Source organism: Neolamprologus multifasciatus, chromosome 20 (genome assembly GCF_963576455.1).
Source record: "Neolamprologus multifasciatus chromosome 20, fNeoMul1.2, whole genome shotgun sequence".
NCBI classification, from domain to species: domain Eukaryota; kingdom Metazoa; phylum Chordata; class Actinopteri; order Cichliformes; family Cichlidae; genus Neolamprologus; species Neolamprologus multifasciatus.
In genome coordinates this window covers 7,480,012-7,503,403 of record NC_140458.1, presented here as the reverse complement: position 1 = coordinate 7,503,403, position 23,392 = coordinate 7,480,012, and the positions used below count along the sequence as shown (strand labels likewise).

At 38.4% G+C, this 23,392-nt stretch overlaps 1 protein-coding gene and 1 long non-coding RNA gene across 2 annotated transcripts; both read left to right on the top strand.

Annotated features, from left to right (window-relative positions):
- The first annotated feature begins 6,723 nt into the window (after positions 1-6,723).
- Positions 6,724-22,693, top strand: cd34 (CD34 molecule). Its single transcript, XM_085145523.1, has 5 exons — positions 6,724-7,016; positions 17,519-17,578; positions 17,759-17,889; positions 20,574-20,750; positions 20,999-22,693. The coding sequence occupies exons 1-5, from the start codon at positions 6,935-6,937 to the stop codon at positions 21,188-21,190; spliced, it is 642 nt and encodes a 213-aa protein (XP_085001649.1). The 5' UTR covers positions 6,724-6,934; the 3' UTR covers positions 21,191-22,693.
- Positions 7,027-11,819, top strand: LOC146494294 (uncharacterized). The gene is made up of 2 exons (XR_014871472.1): positions 7,027-11,147; positions 11,208-11,819. It is a non-coding gene; the product is annotated as an uncharacterized LOC146494294 (long non-coding RNA).
- Positions 22,694-23,392: the final 699 nt, after the last annotated feature.

The window sequence follows — 23,392 nt, the reverse complement described above, 5'->3', positions numbered from 1 at the left end:
GTGTAAAGCAACATGTTTAAATTTTTACACTACACTTAATCTTCTTTCACCGTAATCTCTTGTCATTAAACATGGCCCGTTGTACCACTGTATATCCAGTTGATACCTCTTAAAGCAAGCCATCTGCTATGGGCCCGTACAAAAGATCCAATTCCCGCTCAGTCTCTCTCTCTCTCTCCCCCTCTGCCAACCCCCCCGTTCTTTCTGTCTCCCTCCTTGCGCTCCCTTGAATCCATTGTCCGGATAGAAACGTGCCTTGGATAGCAAGGCCTTGCTTTCGGCACACTTCTTTGAGAATTATTTAAGGTTTAGGAGTTTCTGTGAAATGAATATTTGATGTGGAGGACCTGAGCGTCTCCTGACGAGCCCAGAGCAACACTTCAGAGAACGACTGGCGTGAGGTGTATAGCTCCATGCTTCAAAACACACACACATGTGTGCACACACACACACACACACAAAACCTCACCCACTCATCACCATACCCAGAAAATATACCCGACATTTTATGGCAGATTATTGAATGAAAAGGTCTTCATTGTAAAGTCTGGAGGCTGTCCAATCTGATCCTGGATGCATGTTGTCTGAGGCTTTTATTTGCCTTTTTCCTTTAACCTTTCTTTCTTTCTTCAAGATTCTTCATAATATAAACCATTTTTCCTTCTTCTTCTTCGTGTTTAGTATTCACTATTCAGGCCTTTTCTTCTCCTCAGGTTTTCATCAAAGTGTACACCACATTACCATGAATCGTACGGCAACAGCAAAGCCCTTATGTTTTATATGCACTTATCTCCAGTTGTTCCTGTTACCACAAGAGTGCAGAGTTGAGATGTTCTAAAATATCTTTTCCCTTTGTTGCAGATGGTGGCGTTTTTAAAAGCCTGGTCTTAGAGTGCCATCTCATGGTTTGTGTGTGAGATAACTTGTGAAAATTTTCCTCGTGAAGTCAAGCAAACAAGAAGCAGAAATCAAACCATTAAAACTATTAATTGTTCAATAAAAGACATGTTTATCTGGAGTCTGAGCTCAAATATTGTGAGAAAATAGATTAATAATAATATATTAAATATGTTGTTCCAGTAAGATTTTTCTTGTAGATCTTGATAGAGCCCCTACAGACCACAAATTCAGTCACTGAACTTTGGCAAAAACATTAGATCTGGTTTGAATTATCAAGTTTTACACAAGAAGACCTCTTAAATGCTGACAGTCTGATTCATTACATTACACTCCAGAGATTAATCTAACAGATACATATAATGAGAGCCATCTGAGCAGCCAGTACGTTAATAAATTAAATCCACAGACCTTATCTGACCGTGTGCTCCCAGAACATACAGTCTATATAGCAGGACAACTTGGGATGCCATTAATATGATAGACATCTGGTGTCACGTAAATGAGTGCATTTGCTTTTTCTGGATCGTGACTGGGATGAATGCAACAATAGATCTAAAGTTTCAAAAAAAAAAAAAATTTAACAGATTTAAAAACAAGCACAGTAAAATAGAATAAAATGTAATAAAAAAAATAGATGAGGCTGTTCTTGTCTTTCTTGTCTCTGTTTTTCTTCATCATCGCCTGCTGTTGTGACAGAAAAAATAAATCAGATTAGTTATATAACTTGGACTAATAAATGATTGCTCAGATGAACTCCACAAACTTGGATTTTCAAAAATATGTCAAAGTGAAGTATGACTTCTGAACTGCTTTTTGAAGTACTAAATACTTTGGTTTCTGCGAGTGCTTATCTCTGCATTAATATGCACATATACCGTACATAAAAAAGGATTGGGGATTTAAATCTCCTGGGATTCTGATGTAGAATCTCGGAGACCCAAAGCACTCCCAACCTCTGCAACCCCCTTAACCTTGAGCATAAATCTATTCAATATGTCTACCAAGCCACCCAATAAGAGCCAATTAGGGCTAGTTACAGGACTGTAGAGTTTGCCCTTTTCAAAAAAAAAGAAAGAGAGGAAAGACGTAAGGAAGCTGGGGATGAAGAGGAGACTGAAAAGGAGGTTGTGGAGAGACTAAAAGAAAGGCAGAGAGAGAGAGAAAGGGGGAGTATACAGTGTGAGGGCATGTGTGTGGCAATGGCTGTTGTTATTAACATTCTTTAGTTTATTGTGGAATCTTTTGAAAAGTGCAAGGAAAAAGGAGTAAAAAATATGCTGTGTTGACTAACTTTCCAGTTCGGAATATTGTATTCAAGACTTCGAATGCTCCAGAAACACTTGCACTCGGTACATGTGTGCTTTAGGCATTGGGTGGGGTCGGCAGGGACCATGGGACTTTTATGGAACAATAGGAGAAGACTTCCTCCAAAGGGGAGTGCTAAAAAAACATCTGTATGAGATCAAGGCAATGGAGAGAATGAGTGAAAGTTAAAGGCGGGAGGAGAAAAAAAGAGAGGATTTTGGCACTGCATTCAGACAAAAAAACAAAACTGTGTTTTGGAAAGCACAAAGTACGGGCCTCTTCTATAAAGAGGGTCATGCATATCAGAACTAAATGAGTGACTAAGAGAGAAACATTTTTTCCAACTCTATTATCAAGACTGACTATCAGATATTTTCTTTACTTTTCCCAAAGGAGATATTAAGCAGTATGTTGTATGGGAAATATATTTATGCAGAAATATTTTTGGGGGGTTCCCAGAAACCTGCTACATCTGTTTATTGTTTGTATCGCTGTCGCAACCTGCAGTCTGTTTTACTCATGAGGGCGCATCCATAGACTGTATCAATGATAAACTCAGTGACGTCCACATTTGCCTGTAAAAAAGAAAGCTTTCTGACAATTGAAAATTTGACTACATTTAACCTTCTAAGACCCAAACTCTTCCACTGCATGCATTTTTAATTTCTCTTTGATATTTGGTCACATTGGGGCCTGATGAATGTAAAAACAAAGAATTACCAGATTTTTTTTTTTAAATGTTTGGTTTTTTTTGGGGGGGGGGGGGGGTTTAAGAAAAATAAGAGCCAGAGGTTTTCTGTATGGCTATCAGTCTCTCTCATCGCTGTGGAGGATTTTCGGCCCGCTCCTCTTTAGAGCATTGCTTCAGTTCATTGAAGTTTGCAGCTAGTCTGTAATGATAACGCGCAGTTTTCTTAAGTTCTTGCCACAGCATTTCGATCAGGTTGACTTCTGGACTTTGAGTCGTTGAAATACCTTCATTCTTTTATTTTTTTTTAACCCATTCTGTTATGAATTTGCTGGTGTTTATTCTACTGTTACATAAAGCTTAAACTGTTGGACACTTGTCTAAAAACTGTAGAATAATTTGGTATAGAAAGGAGTTTATGGTTAACTCAGTCACTGCAAGGTTACCAGGTCCTGTGCCTGCAAAACAAGCCCCGATTATCATTGCTCCATTACCATGTTGCTTTTAGCCATTTCTGCTGATGTGCTGTGTTTGTGTTTCCAAACGTGCCGCTGTGCATCATGGCCAGTCATCTCTACTGTGGTTTTCTGTTCAAAGGACATTGTTCCAGAAGTCTTGTGGTTTGTTCAGATGCAATTATGTAGAGCTAAACTGTGCTGCCATTCTAGATGGAAGGGGTTTTCTCCTGGCAACCTTTTCAAACAAGCCACACTTTCCATACAAGTGGCCACACTTGCTGATGATCAGTCAGTCCAGTGCATTTGATTATCAGCACCTGGCTGCTACTTTTCCTCTTCCTATGAAAGCAGTCGGGGTGCAGTTAGTTTTTCTTACACTGATTCTGTATTTTGGTTTAGTTATTGGTAGCAAAAATATGAAATTTACTCTACCGTTGTTCAAGAATATTCAGTCAGAAGTCTGGCTGGTGTAAACTGTACTTTATTCCTGCCTCTACTGTCTTCCTCCCTGCAGAAAAACTTGGAAAGATCTGTTCCGTTTGTCTGTCGTGGGCTTGAGGTCATCACTGGGTCTGTCTGACAAGTTGTATGCTTTATTGTTAGCACATACCATGTGCAAGGAGAATGGCAGGAAACAGAAAAGGAATTTCAGTTCAGGAGAAATGATGGATGGAGACTAAACTGGGGCTGAAGGGTAACTATACTGGCAGGAAACAGAGAGTAGGACTTTTGTTGTTTCCTTAAACACTTTAGGTTAAATCATCACTGACTTCTATGCCTAGGAAACCTCTCCAATAGAGTCTCTCTGTGCTTACTGTAGGCTCCTAAACAACACCCCAGTTCAACAAATGAAGAGAAAAGCAGGGAAGCGTCTTTACTTCAGATCCCATCTTATGTTGTCCCATAATACTTCAACTGAGCTGTTCAAATGTCACTGTTTCATTAATCTACTCACTTTTATTTTTTTTTATATATTTCTACACAAAGTGCTTTACAGAGAGGAACAAAAAGTTCAGAATTGTTTCCACTACTGTTAGATGGGATCTTTCAAATTTCACATGGTGTGTAAAAAGTTGGACATGATGCTCTATATCAGAGTTAGTTAAAGAATAGACATAAAAGTTTTTTAACTATTCAAAAGAACTGACAAATTGAAAAATTAACTAAATGTAAACAGGTATTACACTTAAAGCTGAATGAAATTATATAATTAAAGGCCATTTTTAAAATAAAAAACACTCTGAAATTTACTTTTGCCCATAAGAAAAGTTAAGTAATCCAAGTTCAGCATTCATCATATGATATTCCACAGCACAGAAGACGGGAACAGAATAACACAGAAGGATATGACCCAGGGCAGAAAGACTGAAAAGGGAAAATAACATTCACTAAGGCCCTAAAGTCTTTCCTGAATTCTAATATTTTAGAAATATATATATCTATATTTTAATTTTTAACAATATTACTTCAATATCAGCTCTAAAATTATGTTTGATCACTCACATGTCATGTATGTTTCCACTGACGGCTCTTCAGAGCTTGATCTAGAACTCCAAAAAAAACCCAACAACTCCAAAATGTCCTTTAAAAAAGAAGAAGGAAAAAAAGGGCCCCGAGGGTCAGATTTTCTGCTAACATGTGCTGATCCTCGTGATGTCCTGGCAAAGCCGTCCTCACTACACAGAGAATTCTTTGTGTATTTCAAGAAAAATAAGTCAAATGGTAAGTTAGCAAGGGCGAAGAAGAGAGAAAATCTCACAGAAATATCAGGATTTGTTAACAGGCCAGACCCATGCTGTACGTTCTGTGGGGTAAAGCACAAACGCAGATACAAATCAGATCAGATTTCTATTTGACATAAGTTACTGGTCTGCTGCTCTTAATGGAAATTTCACCTCATCATGATCCACCAGGTTGCATTTATTTACTTATTTATGCTGATTTCAGTTTTTATCAGTTTCTGTCGGAGCCATTCACAATTATTTTTATGTACTGTTATAATGAGAGAAAATTCAGTAAAAATTAGTTGTTTGACCTTAAAATACACCTAGGCTGTTTATTATGTTGTTTATTGTCATACCAGCTTTAATTATGTTTGTTTCAGTTGTTTCTAATAACTAAAGACTTTCTTATTTACTTTTGACTTTTAAGTTCCTCTTAGAAAATAGCTGTTATTGAAAACATGGAAGGTCACCACCAGGGATGCCTATTCCCAGACATCAGCCTGATCTTGACTGCATTGATCTTCATATGGTTGCATTGTTTGACAAGCACGTCTCTGGCAGTCCTCAAAAACCCAGCAGTGGAACTGCAGTGATTCCAGATGTGGCTGACACAGATATGTGGAACGACACAGTAATGTGGAACAACACATCGCTGTGTGAACACGAATGCTGCGTACCACTCATCAAACTCCTACAACAACCCACATGTAAGTGTAGCAGTTTAGCTGATGTGGTGCGACTTTGAAAAAACACGTTTTGTCTATAATCTCAGTGTGTGTGTGTGTGTGTTACGACATTTGAAAAATGCAGAGTACAGTATATCTAACCATGCATGTGTTTTTGTGCCATTCAGATGACTCACTCTTGGCTTTTGGTGATTTAGTCCACCAGGGACACACAAAAACTGCAGCCAAGCTTGTGTGTGATGTCATGTGTTTTCACAGGCCTTTTTAGCAATGCAAGTTCACACTTTGTAGAATATGAGAAGACTTCCTCCTCTTTACCATGTGCATCATCAAAGTGGTGCACTTCACAGCAAGAAGACTCCTGTAATGGACTGGTGTCCAGGTTGGACTCCACCTCCCCACCCCACAACAGCTAGGATAGGCTCCAGCCCTGAATTGGATGTGAAGTTAAGAAAAAAAAGCAAAACTGCAACATATTGTGCTTCTGTTTCTCCTTTTTTCTTTTCCATTTCTTCTTCTTTTTTTTTTGCCTTTCTGCAAATCTTTAGCCAAATTGAAGTCAAATGTGTTGCAGACAATTCTTTGTCTTCTCTCAAAACTCTGTTTACATTAGCACTTTTGCCTACATCTTTGTACTGTACTTTTGCACTTGTTTTTCATAGACCGGTCAATAGAAATGGCTCATATTTCTGCTAGAGTATCACCTGAAGCCTTTCTTAAGTCTAAGCACAACCACCAAATTGCAGAAAAATCGAAACAGTGCATAAATTGTGCACACATTTGTGAAAGAAGACAAGTATTTTCACCAGGAAACAAACCTACAACACATAAAGCTTAGTCTGCTGCCAAGTATCTCCCAATAACATCTCATTATCCCATTCTGGCCAGCTAATCATGCGAGCACACACAGGAACACAGTAAAGGGAGGAAGAGGGACTGTTGCTCTGCGGGAAATGGGCAGGAGGCAGTTAGAAAGGGGGTGTGGAAAAAGCACAGAGTGAGAGGCCAAAGAGTCGGGCCATATAAAGAGAAAGAGAACACAAACCAGGCTCTATCTTTCTCCTCTATCAGACCTCACCGACGACCCTTTGCTTCCCCACCCTCGCACTAACCTTCAGTGTGTAGAAACTTTTTGCTCTAACACAGTCCCAGCACCAACTGAGACCAAAGAGGATGGCTACATCCACGTGGAGAATGAATGGACTCTACAGAAAGATGACTCAACCTCTGTTTCTCTGCACTCTGTTCCTTAGCAGTGAGTACTGTAATAAGTATTTATTAAAGTATGTTATTTTGCATTTTCGGGCATTCATTCTTAGTTAGTTATTCTATCCAAACAGAGTTTTATATATTGTGTGAAGCTGAACGGTTTCTTTTTTTTTTTTTTTTATCTAAAAGTGTCTAACGTTCTACTCCATCAGCAAGATTTTGTTTATGTCACAGTAGCTTACAAACTAGCTGGGGATTTGCTTTGATGTGCTCCACCATGAGATTGCACACAAATGCAAAGAGGCATGGTTAGCAGTGGAGTAGCAGCAGACACAAAGGCTTTGCTCAGAAGTGGAAGCTGCTGTACATACTCATTATACTTTATACCCCGCAGTGTATCTCCGTGGAGCTAGTAAACCACACATAATATAGTCTCAGAATACACACACACACACACACACACACATATATTATGCGGAATGTATTTATAGAGCTGCACATGTACTACATGTGTAAAAGTAACCACATTTCATATTATTTCATCACTGAGCAAAAATAGTTCTTTCATCTGTGTTCCTTGTAGTAAAAGTGTGTGCCTTTGTGTGCGCAAGTGTGCAATTATGTAGATGTGTGTGGACACACTGGGCAGTCCACTCCAAATAAGTCCAAGGCCTGATGTTAATTGCAGGGTAATGTACGGCTTGGACGATAGAGCTTCCTCGCTTGTTGTAAACCAGGTCTAGTTCTAGTTCAGCCCAATGTAACGACTTCTGCAGAGCTAAGGCCACAGGGGCGGTAAATGTTTGGAGTGACCTTGGGAACAGGAGAGGAGTTTTCAAGATTGATGGAAAATAACTGAAGCTTAACTTTTAAAGGGGAAACAATCATGGGATGGCAGAACATGTTTGTAGTGTAGTAAAGAGGCATACTGATGCAGGCAAGATGCCTGCATCAGCAGCCTAACAGATGGTAATTAAATTTACATTGAAATCTAATTACTCTGGGCACACCCTGTCAACGCAGATTATTTTTTTCGATGTATATACCCTAGTATACAAGTCACAAAGTCATCTCAAGAGGCGTTACTGTTCAGGCAACATGCTACTCCTTCAGTCTTTCTAATATTTAAAAATGTGAGAAATAATGTCTGACAAGTGATCTAATAACCAACCATGTTTATTTGTGTTAAGCAATGAATGATATGCACTCATACAGTAATGGACCTTCAATGAAAGGGACTCACTTGACTTCAAGAACGACTTGTGGCTCACTGTTTTGCCAAAGAACATTGGCATGTGAACAGACCAGGGATGAAACCTGTAATTACTAAAGCGCTAAAGCACCTGAGCCCCAGTGACCCTGGTTATTTGTGTTCTAATCCAGTCTAGTTTTATTATGTCAAGAATTTTGTATAATTTAATTAACTGAGTCTGTTTTCACCCACTTCTTATTATGATCTCAGCCATGATCGCCTCGCCTTTTGCTCTATTTGCAAATCAATGTTTAAGCAGTGGTCTTAATTAGCATTTCAAAAAACAGGATATAAACATTGCACCTTTGTTTTAGGTTTAAGCACACAGCTTCTGATTTCTACTGTAAGAACTCTGCAGTTGTGTTGTCTGCTCACCCGTCCTTCGCTTCTCACCACAACCAACTGCAGTCCTTTGATTACACAAATCTGGTCACAGACGGCTCAGAAAAACAAAAACTGAACATTTCTCACCTAATTATATGTGATGGATTGTTGTGTCTTCATGCAGCTCTGCCATTCTGTGTGTGTGTGATTTTTTTTTTTTTTCTTGTTTTGATTTAGTTTACATGGGTCCCAGCTCTGGGTCACAAGAGACAAATTGTCATTGATTTCTTTTGACAATACCAGCTTCTGTGGTTGCAGTAGTATCAGAAATCTGTCCCTTGATGACGTCATAATTCATTCAAAGACACAGACAGTTTTAATGTTTCTTTCTCCATAATAGATGTCTTGATCTAAATAAAGAAGGTTTTTTCCAAGTCTTGCCTGATAAACACAGAGTCTTGAATCAAATCTCTCATCTTGCAGTGTTCAGTATGGGATTGTTGTACATCAGAAGGTTCGATTAATGCGATATTAGCTGTCATTGTAAGACTGACAAAAAAAGCAGAACTTTAACATTAAGTTTTCTGTTTTTCTCTCTGATATCTGGGAACCTTGAATACACATTTTTGCAAAGTCTTGGAAAGTCCCACATCATACAAAACCTTTCGCAATTTGGTATGTTGGCATTGTGACCGGTGCTATGTTGTAATAATAGTCTCAGAGTATTAGATGGTAAATGTGTTGGTTCTCACTTTCAGCTTGTTGTATGTGGGAGGAATGGACAGCTGTAAAGACTTTTTATAAAGACAAAACTGCTATAACCAAACGACTTGAAACGCCCTTTGGTTGGAGCATTTCCAAAATGCCAATGGGGTGCTTTCAGTCAGTAGTGATGAGTAGCTACTGAAACGAAGGCTAATAAAGGACACGCCAGATGTTATATACAACAAGGCACCCTTAGAGATAGAGCCCCTCAACTGGTCAGAGTGTTTTTCATGTGCATGTGGCATGTCAGCAGCATATTACAGAAGATGATTAACAAAAAGTTTTGGCTTAGCGGTAATGTCATGTTGCTGCAAACGTGCAAAGAACTATTTAAAAAAGTGTCCTCTCTGCACAGTTTTCATTTCATTTGCTATTGAGATAAAGACTGTTTTTTGTATCAGGGTGTAAACATGTTTATTTCTATTGCTGGGACATTAACATGGGCGTCTTGGGCACTGACTTGCAGAATCAGTCTCAAGTGGCCATTCAAAGAACTGGTTTTTGGAACCAAATTTTCTTCACTTTTAACCCCAGAATTACTCACTTGGTTTATCCGAGCAAACATCCACGTCACATATAAACAGGTCTCTCACCCTGACTGCAAACAGATTGAGTTTATACACTCACTTCCCATGGCTGTAATTCAGTATCTATGCAGGCGTGCAAATATGTAGCGCTGAAATGGCCATGGACTAAAATTTTAGATGATGTCATTCATTGCCTTTTGGAGTATGTTATAAGCGGTCTCGCTCCCTCTCTCTCTCTCAAGATTTCAGGGGAAAACCCAAGCTTTAAATCTGCTCTGGAGAAGGGGAAAAACATCTTGTCTCACTTACTTCAGCTTGTCATCTACAATGACTGTTTCTGTTGCTAAGTCAGGGCCTCAGGCGGAGCGGAATAGGATAGAACAATTGCTGCTACATATCATAGTGAAAAAAGTTTCATTCATGGTTGGAATATTCCAGTTTCTTATTAAGTTACTTGTGTGCATTTTTGCACATGTGTAGAAGTAAAAAGCTGTTAGTACTTTGTGATGATCTGTAAAAATATGAGACTAATTCGTTCTGAACAAGAACAAGTAAAAGATGAAAGGGTCAAGACTTAATGTTTTAAAGTGAAAGAGCAGACTTCAGTGAAAATAAGCCCTGATATGTCTCTGCACACACATTTTTGAAGCTTTGTTTCTCAGACAACAACTTTGCCAATGTAAACATGGCCAGAATATTGCCACTCGTGGCCCTCGGCTATTGACCAGCATTCTTTCAGTCTCAAGTTGTGATGATGAAGTTTGAGTCACGTCATCTGCTGAAGGGTGTGGGTCTTTTATGTAAGCCTTGGCAGATCATGGTCTTATGTCAGCCTAGGGTGTGTGTTCACTTGGGCCCAAAGTCATGGTTGAGGAGCCATGTGAGCTTGCAGAGCAATTAAACCTGAGGCCTGTGTTCTGTAAAACCAGCCATTTTGCTTTAGCAATTTCTAAATGTGCAAACCGGGTTAGATGTGAATAAACAGCTTGTATCAGTGTACATTCTGACACCATATCTCCGAACCCACATGCGCAAAATCACATTTTGAAATGTATTTCTCTCTGAATTATCTTTATTTGGAGCCAACTTCCTTCCTGATGTTAATGAAAAGCAAAACAAAGCCGCTAACTAATGATCATCCATGAAAAGGAAATTACTTCGATAAATAGATTGTCTAGCAACAATATTTACCTTGTGGAAAAAATCTTAACTAGAAAAAGTTGCATTTCCTGCAAAAATGCAGTGTGAATGCCGTGTAGTGGAATTTGCTGAAAACAGCTGAAGAAGCTGAACTTTCTGCTGAAAAGAGGTGAAGAAGCGGAATTTGTGCTGAAAAGAGTTAAAAAACAGAACTTTCTGCTGAAAAGAGGTGAAGAAGCAGAAGTATTTGCTGAAAAGGGGCGAAGCAACTGAAAATTCTGCTGAAAAGGGGTGAAGAAGCTGAAATTTGTGCTAAAAAGAGGTGAAAAAGTTGAACTTAAAATAAATTTTGCTTAAAATTTTTTTAGCCATGGCTGACATTCAAACCCAGTCCTCCGAGTCACAAAACAGCTGCTCATCTCACTGAGCTGAAACACAGCTCACCCTTGTGAGCTAAATCACCAAACACACTTGTAATGTGGTTCCATTCATCAAAATGGGCCAAAAAAAAAAAAAAATGGCATAAAAACCGTCATATTTCAAAAAGCATAAAAATTATGAGCACCAAAAGATATACCAACCATTAGCAGAGTTTGAATGGTGAAAATTGTATGAAAACTGAAGGGGTAGTTAACCAGCAAAGAATGGAGCAACTAGAATAATAGGGTAGAAGAAAGAAGAAAGAGAAACAGGATCTCAAATTTACACAACAATGAAAAACAGAAGCTGTGCTACCATTTCAAATCTTCCTTCTTCCAATTACTGCTGTCCTGGTGAGCTTATTGTTCCTTGTTCCCCTGGCACTCTGCTGCAATTTTGCAGCTGCTAGGATTGAAAGAAAGTAGTCTCTCATTTAATTGAAAATTGGCACTATGAGATGTCCAAAGGATGAGAAGCTCTTAACATCTCTGCTCAGATGAAACTCAGCTCTATATTCAGCTAATGAACAGAAAATAAGTGTGATTTCTAAAACAAGAACTTGGAAAAATCGTTTCACTTATTATGTCATCCATTGCTTTTTCCCCTGCTAAAACGTAAGCAACAGATTGTCCTTACTGACTTATGTAAAGTTATGAGGATGTCGTAACACCAGTAGAATGCAATCACTGCATAAACACATAATCTACATTGGATACCCAGGCTGGGATTTCCTTAAAGAGGGTTATATTGTTTACCCAGGGGGATAAAAGCTCTTAATGAGCATTAGTGGGGAGTTTTGACTGCCAAAATAATAGCTCTTGGTAATTAATGTTCATTAAATGGCACATTGTTGAAGGCATACTTTAGACATCCTAATTGAAAGCATAAGACTGCACCCCTTGCTGTTCTTAAAAGCCCTTGGTTGGAACACCACATTCATTTGTAGCGTATATGTTTCTGGGAAAGTGTTTTCATTTGTAGGAGATACTGCAAGGTTTTTGAGTTATTACAGTTACTTCTCTGGCTTCCTCTTCCAATTTGGTTCCTTAGTTTCAGTAATATCAAAGCCAGATTGTTTAGAGCGATTTGTTTCGGTCTCTTTTTTCTTTCCCAACAGAGTATCATGAAACATGTTAGAGTCTTGAAATCAATCCATGGATAGAAAAAGAGAGCAGCTTGCCGCCTCTTGGAACAGCTGGTGTGTCCAGTTTCTAATCCACTAAGAAAATGGATAGTGTTTTGGAAACATAGGTTTTGAGTTTCACTGCCCTGCTGAAACGATTTTAATGAGTAAATTAGAGGTTGAATAAAAACAACAGTGAGTAGCTGCTATCAGTAATAATGTTACCTTTTTGTTTTTTTGCTTTATTGCTGAAAAATGTTTTTTTCAGTACTATAGCTTACGAAACAAAAAACAACAGGCTTGGGTAGAATATCAGTAAGTTAAATCTTCCTAATAAAAACAGTCCCAGGTTATATTTCTATAACAACAGGCATTATAGTTCCACTCCAAGAGTATGTTCCTGGTGATGGCTGTTATCTGTAGTTTCCAGCATGTTTGTCCCTGTAGTTCAAAGAGGTCACTGTGTGCTGTGACATCCACATCCTGTCATACAGTAGGATGTGCATGGATAACATTCCAAGCCTATTAATTATTATTGTTTTTGGATTGTTTTTTTTATGGTTGTGTTTTGTTTCAAAACAGGGGCGTGTGCAGGGTGGAAAAAGTCATTTGCAAACCGTCTGTGCAGAAGCAAAATTAGTTCTTATGTTCACTGATTAACTGGTATATTCCAAGTATTTTCATTGCACCAAATAGTAATAAACGAAACTGTAGTAAATTTAGTGTGCTGTTGTTTTCTTGGTTTTTTTTGGTGTTTAGTTGGTTTATGCTATGAAAAGATCTATATTTTTCTTGAAGGCCTGCAGGATTGAAAAGAATCTCTGCTTAAATTTAAAATATAAAATAGATTTCCTCCTAACAGGAACAACTAGGAGTAGCAAGGGATGAGTGATGGGAGACTTTGGGCTCTGCTTTGGACATCTGGTGAAGTAATGGAAGGAGGGTGTGGCTCATTATGACATCCAAGGTGTTGTCTCTACAGTCTGGGTGGAGGTCAAATCTAAGCCCCAAGGTTTAGGGCTGAGACTTTTCTCCTTTTGCATGATGTTACTGATTTCACAGCACAGCACATATGTAGGGAGGGAAAGAGCTCCCCAAGGAGACTTGCTGCAGCTGCACCACTCATCCCCCTCTCCAGGCCTCCTCCCCAATCTCCCCAGAGAGGAAACAGGCCTCATCCTCAAATACCATAAGTAAAGGACTCCTGTCCCCGGCTTATACTGTCTGACTGCAACCACTTAATCAGGTGTGACAATGTTTGTTTTTACTGCAATTTCCTGCTTCTTCCCCACCATAAAAATCAAAAGCTGGGATGACAATCACAATGGCAGCTGAGAGATTTTTCTTTCATATTTAGTTATTTCCCATAACAGCGACACGGGAAATAAATATACTTGTTCTCATATATAGGCAGACATACAGTAGACTTATACATTAAAGGAGTCTGTTTATTCAGCGCAAGTAAAGTATTGATGATGATGATGATGATGATGAATTCAGAACAAGTATACCAAGTATTGTATGTAGCAGAATCCACTCATGCAGTTTGAGCACTAGATCAACAATTTCAATTTCATCATGGTAGAATGAGAAATTCAAAGGAAGTGCTCAACCTCTGATGCTAAAAAAGTGTGTTTTTATTATTGGACTCAATATCTCAACTGCCCTTTAAATGTAGTAAATAGCTAAAAGTAAATCAAGTAAATAAAGTGAAGCAAGCACAGGATAACATAAAAAGTTTAATTTTCGTACTTTTTTATGAGTAGAGAAGCTGCATTCTCAGGAAGAGACCTGAAGCTACCATTAAATCGAACACACAGGACTAAAATCTGTATTTAATCTTACCTTACCATGGTAGCAACTGCGTTTTAGACTATCTTCAGAGAACATTACGCTTTGTATATTCTCTAGCTTGTGATTTTGGCACCGTGCTCTTGAAATGATGTTTTTGCATCTGTTACTGCATACAGCAAGGGGAGACTTTTCCCCAGTGAGGAGGAGGGGTGAAAGAAGGTTGTCTGGCAGGAAACAAAACCAAATGTAAAAATGAAAGTTCTGGCTGTCATAGCAGCTTTAGTGCATAAATTGATGATAATGATACGCGGCCTCCTCCCTGCAACATGTGGCTATAGCACCCCTGCTCAGACTTGAATCTTCTATAGACTGAATACACAAAGCTTTTCTAAAAGTAGTGATTGATGATGTGCAATCCAGGTTGCCAGTTCTGTAATGGCCTTTCATGCTGTAATCCATTACTCCAAGTCCAGTCACTTGTGAAATTCTTGAGAATCTCCCAAGGGATCCTCTTGCTTTATTTCTGGGGCAGACATCCACAGTGTTTACAGCGTATCTGACTTTAGGGGTTGCTTACATTCCCCTGCCATTTAAAGTACATGAAGTACAGTTGGATTAAACTTGAGACCAGCATCGCATTACTCCAGCAGCATGTTAAAAACTCTTGTGGTCCTATAAACTATGTAAAGAGAACAAAGCACTTCCCGGGAGCTACGTGCACGTTATGGCAGCAGACAAAGCAGGTGCTTTAAGAGACTCATATTTCTTTTTTTTTCAAAGAAGTTTTACCTTTTGTCTCACTGTCTGTAATTTTAATTTGCCCAACAACAACTACAGTGTACAGCACATCTGATTTAACTTATTATTTAGTTCTTTACATCTGGCTACACACCACATCAACCGGTAGAACACCCAGGCTAAAAGGAGGACAGCCAGGCCAGGAAGTCCACTTCATGTAGTCAAGCAGTGAAGAGCAAGATTTACTCAATCTTCACCCAAGATTTACTCACAGTCTTGGCCTTATGCTTTCTGAGAGAGACCAAGGATGTGTTTATGCATTTTGTTTGTGTTTCTCTGTGTTTGTGTTGAGACTGGAGCGCCTAAGGCTTCTTGTTGAGGCCAGGGGGGCCTTGTTGGAAACATAGGAAGACTTTTCACACAATTGTATAAGCTGTCTCTGTCCACAGTAGTGAGGCACTACTACCTATAACGGTTTGACATATTCCATAATGTTTCAACATGTAAGGATTAATGTAATCACCTTTTTCCTGAATAGTGATTTTTTTCATTCATAAAACATAAGAATAAAGGGATTTGCAGTGTCTTACAATTCATACAGACTGCTTAGTAAGTGGAATGCTTTAAAATCTTTCACCGATACTGATTGCACTAAGAAATATTTAGAGTCACGAGGTATAAACTAAGGTAAGTCAATTTGGTAGGGTGGCTATTTTTGACATATTAAACATAGCAGATTAAATCATAATTAATCGAATGATCTGATAGCCCAGATTTGTACCCCAATTTACAAATTTAATTGTAGCATATGACCAACTTTGGACACATTGCTGGAGAGAACCTACATGGTCCAATCTAGAGTGGTAGATGCATCATATTGGCCATTCGCTAGCTTCTTGTTTTGGATGAAAACATTTCAAAGGGACCTCGGCACTTCCCAAGAATATGTTCAAATTAGCCATGTTTATAGGATTACAAACACGCGCTAAACATTTAAATCTACGTCCCATAAATGTGTCTTGTGTTTCACTAAAGAATGATAGTGGTGCACCGAAAACATTTTGCTCTGATTGCAAAATAGTTTTGGTTACACGTTAAATTGTTTACACACTACACCGGGTTTCTTCCATGAGAAGGGGAGTGTTTAGAAGTTCAGGCTGAATTGAATTACACCGCCATCATACAGTAGGCAGGATGATCCCTGATGCTGATTATGTCTCATTTACCCTTCATGACTGTGGCAAAGCTGTGCTACATAGTTATATCTTTTTGCGGCTGTTTTTAAAAAATACAAGTCAAAGGAGCTTGTTATCTGAGCATTTACGTTTAATAACACTGTCCAGTCTTCAGTATATAAAAATACTTGTTAAGATTAATTTTCAGTCATAATATGATTATGATATTAGATTTCCAAAAGAAGTTATTACATAAACAAGATTTCTCCCAAGAGATGGATGTGTGGTGAGGTCACGACCCTTTGAAACTTAGCTGCTCAGTTTTATATGATGCAGAGAGTAAAAATTAAGACAACCGTGAGCACTAATTAGCAAGTACAATTAACAAAATATGCCAAACTGTTAAATGATTTTGGGTGGGCTTGAGGCTTAAATCACCAGGAGAAGATGTTCAAACCACCTTTTTAACCTCTATTAGAAACAAACAAAATGATAAAAACTCACAGATATTTACATAAAACATCTTTTCTTAAAGGTGATTATATATACATTAGCAGTTTGTTGCAACTGCAAGAAGTACTGCACTGGCATGACTGTGGAAAACCAAGTGTAAGAAGTTTTGATATTTGATATCTGTGAATTACAGATGATGTGAAGACAATAGCCAATGCATGAGATGGAAAAAACTTTATCTTTGGAACCTTAACCTGTATAAATGAACTGAAACAACTAGAAGTTAACACTCATTTTGTGGGATTTGGTATATTTAATGTAATCATAACTGCAGCAGAGACAGTGGCACACATCATGGAACTAATTATAGTACTTCAGGTAGGACCCGATTGATTTAGTTTGCATCAGAATTTGTAGGCTAATCGTTTAAGATTTGGTACTTGCTCTCATTTGAGACATCACTATCACTTTTATATAATAAATAAATAAATGTCCTCTTGCCAAGGAATCATAACATTTGGGCTGCAAGTTTGAAGCAAATCCAACAGAATGGGTTCAAAATAAGGCTTGAACTGTAATGTAAAGCTAGATAATGTTGTCATAGGAAATGACATTATACTTTGGACCTACAATACCGAGAAAAAAATCCTGCTTTGTCTGATTGGCATCAAACTTTATGAGCCCTTGCAAGAAATGAAATGACAAAACATATGGGACAAACTTTGTATTTATGCAAAAGGATTTTTTTAAATTTTAATTATAAAGTGTTTAATTTGCAATTCCCTTTTCTCGATGTCTCTGTCTTTCTGTGATTCACCTGCTCTCCCTTCCTTACAGGTGTAGTGATATGTCAAGACCAAACCACCGCCTCTACCCCAGCACAGAGTGTCAGTAACGGTAAGAGCCTTCAAAAAATGTATAATGGGATGTGAGAACAGCACTGGATTCCAGAGAATTTCACTATATTTTAGAGATATTATTTTAAAGTGCCAAGTTCCTTCAAAATATGTACAGACAGGCTTTTGTGACATAAGACATGGCGCCTGACAAAACTTTGTATTTAAACTTTATTTTCAGGGACAAACGAAACCTTCATTGATTCCCTGATTACTTCACTAACCAAAAGTTTGGCTAACGACAGTGAGCTTTGGTTGCTCACGTCAGAACCGCAAACGGACGAAGAAAACTCCAGCAATGATAATACAATGGTAAATACCGGCCTGTAGCATCATATTTTCAACTTATTAACTAGTAGTACCTCTATCACCAATAACAGCAAAAATGAAAATTATATATGTTATGCTGCATGTTATATAAATGATGACATTTATTTTTTAAACATGTATTTACAAGTGATGACAAAAGCTGTAGTTATATGTATTTGTGCAATATATGTGGAGTATAAGTACAGTGATATGAGAGGAGACAGCGCTAATCCCAGTCACTTCCTGGTGGCATTCCCTCTAACCAAGACCCTTTATCTGGCACCCTACACCTTGTGCCCAGAGGAAGTGTTTTGTGCTGCTTGGAGGAATCAAATGAATGTGTTTAAAGACCTACAGTTGGAAAAATTGGTCTCATAAAAGTGGATCTTTTCTCAAACATTCCTCAGCAGTTGTAAATCATGAAGCTGTGCTCAATGCTGGAGACAAATGAACAAATGAACTGGAGAGCTAATGTTTCCACTCATGCACTCGAACAGGTGTGGCTAATTTTTTTTCCAACTGTTTTTTGCAACAACTTTAATATATTATAGATTTTTTATTTCTTTTTAAGGTTTGTCAAAACAGAAATATCTGACCTACAGAAAAAACTACAGATTTATCTTACTGTGTAATACAATATACTTATCCTTACATTATTAAACTGTAATTGTACATGTATTTTTTGACGAACAACAAAAGAAATTTGATGTTAAATGTTACATCGGAAGTCATCGTTACATTGTGCCATATGTGACTCCAGGTGTGTAGAGACAGAGCAACAAGTCCGTTATATAGGTCATTACTGCAACATCAAGCCAGAACCATCAACTGTCCAACTCAACCTGAAACTAAACATGAAATTCCTAAATAGCTTGATATGACACTGATAACAGAGTTGGTATCCGTTGATCACGTTTTATAATATTACAATGGAGGTTATGGGAAATAAGAACACTAAAATCTGTAAATCCAACACATGTTTTTCTCCTTCTATCTTCAGTATCAAATTGTTTATGTTAAAATATGCCGATTCAAATTAAACATCCAACTATGGTCATGTAAGTTCAGGCAAAGCAGGAATGAGATGTAGGATTTGATCAGTCACAAGCAACAGATGGAGAACAGCACAGATTCCCTGGGATTGATTTTGTCATTTGACTTCAGCCTTCCTGAGTTTCTTCCTCTTCTTTTCAAAGCTCTGAGCATTACAGAAGAGTCCAGCTGTGAGCCCACTCCCAACTAACTGAGGATTCAAAGTTACAGCTCACAGTGGTCTTCTGGGAATGCTGCAAGCAGTCTGGATCACATTACAGAAGAATAAAAAGTGTTCCCAAGTTACAAAGCCTGAAGTTGTGCAATGATGATATCATTATTCAGGGTTAAAGTGGGTAAAAAAAACGAAGGTGTGGTCAGCAAGTTCACTCAGCTGCATCTTGTCTGTAAGGCACACAAGGCCAGTGTGAAACACGTTTGATTGGTGGCTCTGTGCTCCCTGTGTATGAATAAAACTATGTACTGAAAAAGTGAAAATTGCATCAGGCAATTGCAAACTAGGATATATTTTGTAGGAGATTGCTCCAGCCTAAACAGCGACATATGGAAAAGTGTACTATTACAGAAACTACTGTCCATCCACATAACAACAAGTATGCACTTTTTTGTTTTTCTTACTTTTTGTGTGAAAACCCTTCATAATATATATATTTTTAATATACTGTATATGAGTTTCTCTCAAAGCTACGGAGCCCCGCAGGGGACATGGGAGAAAAAAAAGATTAAGACGGACTTTTGCGAGATCTCGCAAAACTAACTCGGGATCTCATGAAAGTTTTGCAAGATCTCGCAAAACTTTTGCGAGATCTCGCAAAAGTTGAATTCCAACAATGGCGGCAGCTACTTAGTTGTAATATTAGTCTTTCTGGGTCACAAAATACACTTTTAAGATATTTTCAGGCGTGAATGTAGTTGTGTAAACGTCAGATAACTGCTCGGTTTATAAGACATCACATATTTGCAAAAGTGTTCCGACGTTTTCGGAGATCTGACACCCACTAGCTCGAAGCTAACGGGAGGTCGAGACCTACTACAGCCGGGAGGAACACCGCTTTCCCGGCACATCGTGCCTCGACCTCCCGGTCGGCTTCGAGCTGGTGGCCTCCGAAGAATGCGGCTAAAAGTTTTGCGAATCCCAAGTTTGTTTTGCGAGATCTCGCAAAAGTCCGTCTTAATTTTTTTTTCCTCTCATGTCCCCTGCGGGCTCCGTACAAGGCTACAGAAGGCAAATTTCAGAAAAAAGTTATTTATCCATCCATTCTGATTTTTTTTAAACTACTTGCAAATAGACAATCCTCCAGCTTCCTTCTTTATTCTCCATTCAAATAGCACAGTATGGACATTATACACCGGCTACAAATCAAATTATAAAAGGCCAACATTTGGCTTCACGTTTAATTTGAACCCTACTCTGTCCCTGTGAAAGTTCTCTAATTGTAATGCACTACCACAGATACAGACAGCAAAAACTCAGCTATGAGCACTTAACTTCCACTCTCACAACTTGCATCTCATGACTGAGATAAGAACACCTCTTATTTTCTTCTGGATCTTTTTGACCAGGAATGTGATTTTTAACTGTTCCCATATAACTTTTTTTAATCACACATTGTCCTTTTATACTTTTTTTGTAGGTGGACAGTACTAAAGGTCCATCACCATCATTACATTCATCACCATCATCATCATCGTCGTCGTCGTCATCCTCTGTGTTTGTGGGACTACTTGTCAGTGGTCTGCTTGCTGCCCTTGGAATCACTGTAGGTTATTGCTATTGCCAACGCAGGACTGACACCAAGGCAGTGAAGCTGGTAAGAATATTGTACAATATACAGTATCTTTCCATTGTGGAACTCTCATATATATAATAATGCTGGCACAGGTGTTACTGTAAGCTGTAGTACACCATACCGTGCACCCTGGATTAATTAAAAATCTTCATAAAATTGTAAATTCTGAACAGAAAACAACTTTGTATTATTTCATGTGTGTATTGTGATGGTCAGTTGAAAATTTCTAGCTTTTGTTTGATGAGCTCCTACTTGTGGTCTATTTACAGACAGATGAGACCTATCCAGCAGATCAGGAGAACCAGGGGAGCACTCTTGCTTCTGTAGCCCCGCTCATCCCCACTCCCGAGACCCAGGAGAAACCCAGCGTAAATGGAGAGTCCCCCGAGGCAGCCAAGACCCAACCTCCTCCACCTACCAACGGCCACTCCACCACCAAGACAGCAGACACTGAGCTGTGAAATAGTCCAAAATGAATTGAATCCCAGGAACTACCCATCTATACACACAGACACGTCTGATGAAAACACATCTTTGTTTCAGAATTCACTCCTGCCTAATCACACAGAGGCCACAGAAATGTGGACTTTAGGGACTACAGCAATCCCTTACATAAACACTCCTGTTGTTATATGGTCCTGTTACCTGCTCTTTTAGCTACGTGCCTCAAAAAAAAATCAGGAAAACTAGTCTGATGATGACAATAATGGTAGAGATGAATGATGCTGATTAATCACGACGAAGACTCGGTTCCTGGGTTTTGATGGCAGTCAGGAAGGAGATGAAAGACAGGAGATGGGCAGTTCTGGGTGTGAAGAGACTATAATGTTAGTATTAACCACAGCTTGCTACCATGATGACTGCAGCCTCTGGAGTCACAGCAATGTGCTGTCCACTTCAGCAGAGGCTCTGCCTGTCATCTGGTTTAATGCTCCAGCCAAACATCCAACTGAAAACACAACTAAAGCACCTAAATAACACATGTCCTTACATTAATGTAAGACCATAACAGACAGACAGGAACTAACTTACACTGCCTTGAAATCTGTTTACAAGAATACATCTTGTATTCTTAACGTGTGTAGGTGGTTGAAAGTGTGTGTGTGTGGGTGTACTATGACATTTTGCATGAGTGTATTAACTTGCATCTGTACTGTGCATTGACTGTATATATCCATACATGCATCTACGCTTATCCTCCTTATTGTACTGTATGTACATATGTGTGCTTCATGATCATTTTGATCAGTCGTGTCAGTGATTGATAAATCTTAACCGCATGCGACAGCCATGAAAAATGTAGACGATTTGTAAAATGATGGCTAACCAAGTTGTGGACAATCGCCATGGTGAAGCAAAACGACTATTGACATTTAAGTCACACCGAGGCATTAATCACGAAGCCAAAAGGCCTCTTTACTCACTGTTTGACCAACAAACTTACAAGGACTTTAGACACAGAGCCTCCTTATGTCACCTCTGCCCATCCATTTGTTAGTATTATTCTCTGTCCAGTACTGTATATACTTGTTTTTATTCTGTGTATCCATACTTGTATTGCTCATTCTATGTGCCAAGATTTTCATTTTATAACTTTTATTGTGTTTAAGTATATAGTTCTCCCATCATTATGATATAATATCTAGGTTATATGACAAAGAAATATATTTAGAAATGAATCAAGTTCAGCATCTAATGGTCCAAATATGCCTTTTTTAATCCTATAAATACAGGTAACATCAGTCTTCCCTGACATGCCTAATAACAATAACAATAACAATAATAACTTTGAAAACTTTGATATCAAACTGGAATGTCCTGCATTCATTGTTCTTTTGATCCATCTTGTATCGTACCATTATCACATCAATATTTCAGTGTGACTATTTAATTTCACTAGCACTCTGTAGTTAAAATGGGATTTGACATGAAAAAAAAAACTAAATAAATAACATTGTATATGTTTTCATGTTTTCAGCCTATTTTTTCCCAGAAAAAAAGTGAGTGATTTTGCGTGATGATTTGTTTGATTTTGAGTTTAAAGAGAAGTTGGGTTTTTAACTGCTGCTAAGCTCCTGACAAATTGTACACAGACACGTACATACTTACACACATCTGTGGTCTAAAACACATGGAATTTAAGTCCCATACAGCCCATAAGATCCACAGCTGGTTTACATTAGCAGTAGTAGTGACATCACTTAACACTGTTTTGTCTTTCACAGTTTGGGTGGGGCAGTAAAAACATCCCCCAGCTGTCTTGTTGAATGGATCAGGACACGCTCAGAGTCAAAAGTCAGTTAAAAGTCAAGGCCATCATCATGGTTATACACATTTACTTTAAGCATTCATGTTATATTGTTAGTATAGTATTTATAATATTATATTGATGTACAGGGTGGGCCATTTATATGGATACACCGTAATAACATGGGAATAGCTGGTGATATTAAAGTCCTGTTTGTGGCACATTAGTATATGTGAGGGGGCAAACTCCTCAAGATGGGTGGTGACCATGGTGGCCATTTAGAAGTCGGCCATCTTTGATACAACTTTTGTTTTTTCAATAGGTAGAGGGCCATGTGACACATCAAACTTATTGGTAATGTCACAAGAAAAACAATGGTGTGCTTGGTTTCAACGTAACTTTATTTTTTGATGAG